The sequence below is a fragment of the Bidens hawaiensis genome, unplaced genomic scaffold (genome assembly GCF_021521415.1).
Source record: "Bidens hawaiensis isolate Kalapana, Puna unplaced genomic scaffold, B.hawaiensis_p1.1 tig00055129_1, whole genome shotgun sequence".
Lineage (NCBI taxonomy): Eukaryota > Viridiplantae > Streptophyta > Magnoliopsida > Asterales > Asteraceae > Bidens > Bidens hawaiensis.
In genome coordinates, this window is record NW_027499953.1 from 1 (window position 1) to 9,886 (window position 9,886).

Consider the following 9,886-nt stretch of genomic DNA (forward strand, 5'->3'; position numbering starts at 1 on the left):
ACACACTCTAAGTCTAATAACCTACACAACCAAATTCTGTAAAAACCGTAACAAAAAAAGGAAAAAAAACACAAAGTATTTAACAAAAAAAATCAAAACAAAAACTATATATAACACCAACAGTAATTTGAAATTTTAGTTGTAACTTTATCATAATAACAAATTTTGGGATTGAATTCGGTTTTTCAGAGTGATGTTGTAATATTTTGGTTTTTCATTTTCCTTGTAATTGTAATCATTACCCGACCTTATTTCGGGTAATTTATCATAAAAATCCAGCAATTTCTTAGTGATTTTGTTTTATTTTATTTACTTTTAAATTAATTGTTATTAACTATGACTTATGTGCAAAATATACCCCTTAGGTTAACTTTAATCCCCTTGTGCACCCCCCACCAAAGACCAGGGACTCAATTGCAATTTAACATAAAACATTCTTTCCCTCCTTTCTTCCTCCACCGTTGGCTATCCCCCCCCCCCCCCCCCCCCGCTCCTTGTTCCTTAATTCTCGGCAATAATCACGAAATTGATCCTACCATATCAATTCTTGACCCTAAAACGCGTCTATCGACACGTTAATCATGGTAAATGATAGCGCATTTACAGCTAAATCATCAACTCATGAACCACGGCTGCCTCTGACCTCTTTACACTACATAAACACGATTAAAACACAATTAAACGCACCCACACCATCCTCATACCAGCGCCATTCTAAAACCCCTAACTCAATTTTACTAAAAGAAGCCGTTCAGACCAGTTTCGAGATCAAGTTAAAACCTTTATTAATACACAATCTCCAAGCATCCAAATGTCCATGAGATGTCTCTAAAAGATTTCAATTACTCTAACAAAGTGGTATTAAGTGGTATTAGAACCTCAAGAAAAGAAAACAACCATTAGAAACAAATACTACAAGATTAGTTTTATTGTTATTTATAATTTTTTGTCATTTTATGTTTGTTTGTACTTTCCTTTTTCAGATTTAAGAATTAATTTGTGCAATTAAGCATTAATCGATGTAGAAAAATATTTAAAAAATAAACATTACCATCAAAACAAAATAAAAGCATTGCACGCAAAACGTGTAAAAGCCCCTCTGTCTACGAGGCAGTCACATTAGGGACGAACATACATTGAGCTTAGGGAAGCCTGAGCTAACCCTCAACTTTCGTGTCAAAGTGTAAATTTTTTTTTTCACCGTTTTATGTACCGGATACCTTTGAGACTTAGGATAAATTTTTTTTTTCACCGTTTTATGTACCGGATACCTTTGAGACTTAGGATACTTATTTTTTATAACAAAAACCCCAACACTTCACCCCTCAAACTCTTTTTTAAAGACCAATCTGGACTGGTCCATCTGGGAACTGGCTTAGAAAATGGTCCTGGTTAACAATTTTGAATCGCCTTCGGTTGAACCGGGCGGTTTTAACTAAACCGGGTTGAACCATATTGCGTTATGAGATGCTTTGAAAATTTTAAAAATAAGTTTTATTTGAAGTTAAGACTTGAACTCATGACGTTATGTTTGAACACCATGGCTATCACTTATTCTACTATACAATTATGTATAGTAGGTGGGTTAAGTTCTTTAAATATGGTTATTCTCTTTTAGTTAATTTCAATTCTATTATTTAGTTGTGGTTTTTGTTGGTCATACTTTGTTAGTTTGTGGTTTTGTTTCCTATCATTAATTTTAAATTAATATAATTGATTTCTAGATTAGAATTTTTCAAAATGTGGAATTATTTTTAGGAGACAAAATAAAGACAGGTGTACGGCCCATGTCACAGTCCGACTGTGCAACGAATCAACTTCATGTCATAATAAGACTACACATTTTCTTCTTAATTAACAATCTTTATTCCAAAAGCTACTCATGATACAAAGAAGAAAATGAAGATCAAGAGCAAGATATTTACCAAGATGAGCTGGTTAATTTGCTTTTGTGTTAATAAACACTATCACCAACTTCCGTGTGTGTAATTTGAGATGACTACCATATTAATGAGAGATGTGAAGGTGATCATTGTCTTTCTGAGTAGGAAGTGAGATGGGGTGATACTACCGACTGATGAGAAGTGTGAAGATGATCTCTACCTTATTAAAGAGACATTCAAGCGATCACCGCCAAAACTAGTGAGCTTTAAAGAGGCGTTCACTACATTCTTAGTGAGAAGTTCTAATCGTGATCTCTACCAGATTAAAGAGACGATTTATAGAGAAGGCAAACTATTAGTTGAAGAGCAAGGAACGGATATAAATGGATTTGCATGATAACATTCAAAAACTAATATATGTATTGTGTTATCTCTTCCCGTAACTTCTTTTATGCATGGCAAATGAAATAAGTTTTGAAGAGTTGAATTGAAAACACGATCTAAACTTAAAAGTATCATATTCAACAATGGTTTTATTGAAGAGGTAGTCTACTTCTCAAGTAATTCATTGATTGCCACATTTTTCTTTGCTTGTGTGTTTCTCTAAAACTTGTCGTTGAATTAAAGCCCTCCATATTTTTAAATAAAACTTGCAATGTTTATTTGATGTGTGTTAATTTATGGTGTCGCATATGTTGGTGCTGAAGGTTGCTGAATAATATTGCAGTAGATGGTTTTTGAGTGTGGGTAGCAAGACGTACATGAGGGAATCTTTGAACCCCACGAACACAAATATGGCATTCATCGATGACTTGATGAGCATCCCTCGATCCTTCATTGTGCAACACGTATGTGCGCGTTTGCGAAGAATGCACCTGTGTGAGCGTACGGAAGATGAACCTATGGTTATGGTTTTAGGCTATTTCAGTTTTTCCTTTTTTTTCAATAGATGGGAGAGAAGAGATGGTAGATGCCTAAGGTGTTTGCTTTCTGAAAAAAAGTCTGCGCAGACTCTTTTATCTACGCCGTGCAGACCACGAGCAGAAATTGACATCTACAGACTATTTGTTTTCTCGAAGACGTTTTATTAAAAAACGTGCTGCGCAAGCTTTTCTTAATGTAGACTTGGCTCATCCACTTCTAAGATCTTCTAAGGTTTACAAAGGGTTAAAAGATCAACACACACTATCCACTACCACAACCACCCACTGATCGCCACTACCACCATCTACCGTGCACCACCAGCGCCCATCGCCACCCACATCTGCCATTACCACTGTCCACCACCACCATCGTCCACCCCCACCACCCACCCATTGTCCGCCACCACCACCGTCTACCATCCACCATCCACCGTCCGCCACCACTACCATTATCACCTTCCGGCAATACCACCATCCACTACCGCAGTTCGTACACCAATACCAATTTATTTTAGCAATCTACAGACGTTAAAAAACAGTCTTTTTACTTGTAAACTGTAGAGGTTTGGTCTACCTCTTCTTCTAGATATGTCTGAAGAGGTGGTCCGTAGAATGCAAACAATTTACTTTTGAAAAACAAACAGCGCCTTAGAGAAAATTAAGCTGAAGAGAGAACAAGGTAATTTGGTTTCAACTCTTTTTTGTTTTTTTTTATTTAAATCATTTTCATTTTCTTTTAATTTCAAATAAAATTTTGCCTATCATATTAACACGTAATAAAACCTTTTTGTAACATTAAATTTGATTTATTATAACAAAGAATTAAAATATTGTTGAGTTTAAGTTATTAAAAATGCATGTTAAAAAGTAGTGAGGAACATAGAATACTTTTTTCAAGTGACCTGATTACTTGAGATCATATAAAATTGTTCTACATGATCATAATGTTCTGATTCCGGGGCAGTTGGGTGCGGTTGTCGGTTTTTGATTTGTCGGGGGCGATTCCTGATGGATTAGGGAATTGGAGTGGGAACTTGGTGCGATTTAATGCGAGTTCGTATGTTGGTAATAAGGGGCTTTATGGGTACCCATTAGGTCCGATGAACGGTAAAGGTGGGTGTCGGTGGTGGCGAGTTTACGGTGGTTGAGATCGAGGGAACAGAAGAGGGGTGCGGAACAAGAAGGCAAGATTCCGCCAGATTATTAAAAAACGTTTGGCCTGATGGTATTAGAGTTTTAGATAAAGTTTTGTCTTTTAAAAAATACTGATAATCAAATTCTATAGGTAAAAGAAAACAAAAAAATGTAATTTAGTCTTTGTGGTAAGGGTTCTTCCACGTTCTTAATGTTGATGGGCTTTGATAGTTGAAGGAAATCAATGTTGATGATGGGTGTTGTGTAATTATGATTTTTGTTGATATAGAAGGATTTATTTGTAATTATTGTTGATGAGACGTGAAAAGCATCAGGAGTATGCATGGAAGGGGACTGATATGCAGGAGTCAGTAGGGTGGACCGTGGTATTTTTGTCTCTCCGTAAATTTCTAAGGGAAAATTTCGAAAATAGCCCTTAAAAGTTTCAAAATAGTCTTTTTTTTTTCTTAAAATCTTTTATAATTTAGACTGTTAAAACGGATTGGAAAAAAGATAAAAATAAAGACGAGATTTCAAAAGAAAGTTAGGTAAAAACGAGATTTGGGGAAATAATGTCAGTAAAGTCCAAATTATTTGTTATCTTGGAGCAAAAGTTCAAATTTTTCAAAAACTTTTTTACTCAAAAGAAACCGTCTTGAGAGACTGTTTTTTTATGTTTCCTACATTCCTCGTCCATATTTTCAAATTCTTAGAAAAATATTTTTTTACAATTATACCCCTGAACCACCACCACCACCATCACCGACGCCATCGGCCCCACCCATCACAACCACCGTCACTACCACCATAGCCGCCTCCACCATCACCACCACCTTGAACCACCGGATTCTCCCTCGCAATCGCCTCACGACCAGCAGCTTTATAATCATAGCTACACTCATGCTGATCGGAGTACCGGTGCTCCGTGTAGAACAGCTCGCCGCACCGGCACCGGAATCCGGTAGTGACGGACAACTGCCGCATTGGCGGACCTTCTGCTGGCCGGAATCCGCTTAACAGGGCCGTTGTTGCAGAACCTTCTGCTGGCCGGACAACTGCCGCATTGGCGGCAGCCGCCACCGCCGATGGGCACGTACCAGATTGGTTTGGGATTAATAAGAAAAGGGTGTTTTGTGAAGACTCTGTTTCTTCCACAGAGACTAAGTACCAAAGAGTTTCTATTGATTAACAGTTGAGTTTTACTTATTTGATTTGTACATGGGGTTTACATGAATTGCAAAATTGTGATTTGGAATCCTAAACTGAGATGAAAATGGGTGATTTGGGTCCGAGTAGTCGGGTTGGGGATGGACCCATACTCAGAATCAAAATCTACTGGAATGTGATTTGGTTTGGTGATGGGTTGCATTTGTGGTGGAGGCGGCTATGGTGGTAGTGACGGTGGTGATGGGGTGGGGCCGACGGCGTTGGTGATGGTGGTGGTTCAAGGTGGTGGTGGAGGTGGTTCAGGGGTATAATTGTAAAAAACATATTTTTCTAAGAATTTGAAAATATGAACGTGAAAGGTAGAAAACATAAAAATACAGTCTCTTAAGACGGTTTTTTTGAGTAAAAAAGTTTTTGAAAAATTTGAACTTTTGCTCCAAGATAACAAATAATTTGGACTTTACCAACATTATTTCTCTAAATCTCGTCTTTTACCTGATTTTCTTTTGAAATCTCGTCTTTATTTTTATCTTTCCCCAATGCGTCTTGATAGTCCAAATTATAAAAGATTTTGAGATAAAAAAGACTATTTTGGAATTTCTCTCTCTCAAATAGACTATTTTAAAAATTTTCTAAGCTAAAATGAGCCACAAAATCTGAACCACACATTTGAATATTACTGATTTACTTCCCTCTAACTATCATGTCATACTTTAAATTGTGAAATTAGAAAAACAGACGATTCTTACTGGCAACTTCAACCAGTCCTATTTGTAGACTAGTAGAGGGTAGAGTTGAGCTCGGTATCGATACCGAAAATGCATAAAAAATGGGTATCGGTACCGATAATACTCTGTACGAAAACTTCGGTAGAATGTTGGTATCGTACTGATTCTGAAACCTCAAAATATGGGTATCGAATTGTTAACGACGATACCCAACTCAATACAACCATTTCCTTTTGCCACTTTGTCACGCTTTGCATTTTCAAGGGTGGGGGTTCAAATCCCATCCCATTGTTATAAAAAACTATAATAGTTTAGAAGTAGGCTTAGATTTAACGTTTTAAGAAGCACTCAGGGCCGGTCATAAGGGGGGGGGGTCGACAGCCACAGGCCCGACATCTCGCTAAGCTCGAACTTAAAAAAAAATCATATGTATTTTTATTAGAACAATATGTATGTTTATTGTTTAAACTCAATTACATAACCACTATATTGGTGTAGTGGCAACGTGGTATTACTTCCAACCAAAATGTTATGGATTATAGTATTATTTAAGACATGATTAATCTTATTTTTTATACAAAAGTTTTTTACACAACCTAAATTATAACAAAGTAAGCCTAAAATTAAATTGTTTAAACCCAACAAAATACTCATTTTATTTAAGGCTCAAAAAAATTTTCGTCTTCGACTCAAAATTTTTTTTGTTTTCACGGAGCCGGCGCTGGAAACACTGTCCACATAAGTACCATTTCCTAAACTATTGAGGCTAGGGATGATGTAGTTTAGTGGAGTGTTAACATATAGAAAAAGTTGATCAGCTAACATGAAAAAAAAAACCTTAAAGATAAGATGAGATGGGTGAAAATACCTCACTTCCTTTACCTTTAAATAAATGGATTGTACTGGAGACTGAACTGAATACAAGTATAAATTTAAGGAAAATTCTGAAAATAGTTTAAAATAGGAGAGAGATTATGAAAATAGTCAAAAAAACAAAAAATCATATTTCATAAATAGTCCAAGTAATTCTATCGGCGCCGATAGGTTTGAAAAATGTTGAAAAAATCCGATGGTTTTCAAAGATCCAATACCAAGCTGCCAAGTGTCCCACTGCCCACCTACCCCCGATGGTTTTTCAATGAAATCCGTCTGGACCGATAATTTTGGAATGAAAATCATCTCCCATGAAAACCATCTCCAAAAATCATGAAAAATATTCATGATTTTTGAAGATGGTTTTCATGGGAGATGATTTTCATTCCAAAATTATCGGTCCAGACGGATTTCATTGAAAAACCATCGGGGGTAGGTGGGCAGTGGGACACTTGGCAGCTTGGTATTGGATCTTTGAAAACCATCGGATTTTTTCAACATTTTTCAAATCTATCGGCGCCGATAGAATTACTTTGACTATTTATGGTTTTTTATTCTTTGACTATTTTCAGAATCTCTCTCCTATTTTAGACTATTTTTCGAATTTTCCCTAAATTTAAGGAACCAATGGAAATTAAAAAAAAAGGAAAATAGGAACTTATAATTCATTACCTCCTCGCATATTCGACTAATTTTGATGATTAATGTTCGTGATTATAGATCAGACAGATAAAATCCTACTGGATGTGTTACAATTTCAAGTAATGAGGAGAAATTGTACAATATTATTATAGATTGTAGGCCTAATAAGTAATAACCATAAGAATAGTAGCATGAAAACAAATATGCTATCATGATCATTGTGTTTTCATGTAACAATGGAATGGATGAATGCTTAAACTTGTTGATGATATGATGATTAGTGGTTGCCTCCCTAATGTTTCAACATATAGTGACATGATTAAAGGGATGTGTTTGGAAAGGCCAACATATAAATTAACTACAAACATAAGAAGATTCACAACTACAATTTCAAGTTCTCTGCATGTTAGTGTAGCAAAAAGATAAACAAAATCGTCCCGCTTCTCACTCTTCATCCATCCGGTGATCGGTTTCATCAAATATCTCATCCTACATAATACCACAAAACAAAAACAAGTTACATCAAAACAAATATTGAAAAATAGCCAACAAAAAATTGAATAGATCTTACATTTATAAGCTCTTCCATAACATCTTCCATTGTTATGATTCCTATGACTTCCCCTTCTTGTCTGAAAGACGAAAACGGTTTGTCTGTTATATTAACAACCCCGGGCAAGAATTTATCCGACCATCGTCTGCTTTTTGAGGATTCTGCACGTGACAAGCTCCCGCTTCCTGAAACCTTGAACCTGTTGAACGTTCTGCTTCTTAAACCCCCATTCCTATTGCTTTCGTTCAAGATGTCTACTCTAACTTCACTTGACCGCCTGCTTGTTGACCAAAGCACTGTTTGACTTTGGCTTTCGCTTTGGCTTTGACTTTGACTTTGAGTTTGAGTTGGATGTTGTATCACCACAGCTATGTGGCTAAGACCTTTTTGGAACTCGTTTAGTATGTCGTACAATGGCATTGTATCTGAAACCCTGCATTTGATACCGTTGCAAAAATGGTAATTTTGACCCGTTCACGGAAAATGCAAAAATGGTGATTTTGAATCAGTACGAAAAATGGCAGTTTTAACCCGTCTATTCAAAATGATAGTTTTGACCCATTTAATAAAACTTGTAGTTTTGACGCGTTTACTAAAAATAGTAATTTTGACCCATTTGCTGGAAATGATAATTTTGACTCATTTACTAAAACTGATTATCTTTACTCTTTCACTGAAAATGATAGCTTTGACCTGTTCACAAAATTGTAATTTTGACCCTTTCATTAGAAATGACTTTTTGGCTCGCTCACCGAAAATGATAACGTTGACCCATTTTGTAAAAATGTTAATTTTGACCCGTTTACTAAAAATGATAACTTTGACCAGTTCACTAAATATGGTAACTTTGTTCCTAAAATGATAATTTTGGCCCATTCACTTAAAATGATATTTTTGATCATTTTTTTCATAAACTGATAAGCTTTATGTTAAATCATACCTGGGAATAAGTCGAAGTGTGATATTTTTTATAGGAACACAATCTGCTGGATTGATGTTCACTAGATTTTTCACCTGTTGTGTTGTTCACAATAATTAGGAATGCTATATAGATTAATGCAATAATTGCCATTAGTGTAAATATTTACCAGAAGTGCCCCGATTACGTTTCCAGGTTGATCATAGTATACTGGTACTCTGCTATAACCCTTTTCTATAATTAAATTCATTAAATTTCTATCAAGTTTCGCGTTAATATCGACTGAAAACGTTTCAGATAAAGGTGTCATAGCGTCGCACGCAGTTTTTGAGGTAAGTTCAAGTGCCCCTCCTATTATTTTTGTTTCATGTAGTGACAAACTTCCACCTTTACCAGCCTTCAACATGTATATATAGTTTTATAAATATTATTATTTGAATAATAGCTTTAGAAAGAATTAAATTAATTTGTTAACAAGGTTGGTTAATAATGTACCTTATTGCCATGAAAGTCAACCAATGTTTTCAACTCAGCTCTGCGAAAAAGACTAACATGCCCTTTACCCAATATGCAATCTAGCACCTGATGATAATTAGTTCAAGGCTCAAAGTATCAAACACAGTTTAAGGTTGTTTAATGTTTATGTTTCTAAAAATGCAAAAATAAAAGTTAAAACTCGCCTTGCTTATCGGGTAGGCTACGGGAAACCAAATCCAGACAAGAACACGAACAAGTGGAGTCACGGTTGCGCCGATTGCAAGACCATAGCGCGTGCAAATTGACTGTGGTATTATCTGGTCAAAGTTACAGGCTCAGGTTCAGTTGACTCTTTTAGTTACATTTATAGTGGTTTATAAATTTATGTTGGAAATTTTGGATTCTAACCTCACCGAAGAATAATATTAATGTCACTGAAATGATAATAGCACCTAATTCAGGGACCAATTTGTTCAAGAATATAGGAAGTGCCTAGAACAATGAATATAATGCATGTTTGATCGTGTCAGCGCGCTTAAAGGTATACAATTTGGAAAAATTAATAGAGTTAATTACATAAATGGTTC

The 9,886-nt window shown here is 35.7% G+C and overlaps 1 protein-coding gene across 1 annotated transcript; it reads right to left on the reverse strand.

Moving 5' to 3' along the window:
- Positions 1-7,794: 7,794 nt before the first annotated feature.
- LOC143600959 (DUF21 domain-containing protein At4g33700-like) lies at positions 7,795-9,419 on the reverse strand (the record flags this gene model as incomplete). The annotated part of the gene is made up of 5 exons (XM_077078492.1): positions 7,795-7,839; positions 7,922-8,336; positions 8,844-8,917; positions 8,992-9,219; positions 9,318-9,419. Coding segments are annotated over 5 exons (864 nt in total), but the record flags the coding sequence as incomplete, so codon positions are not given.
- Positions 9,420-9,886: the final 467 nt, after the last annotated feature.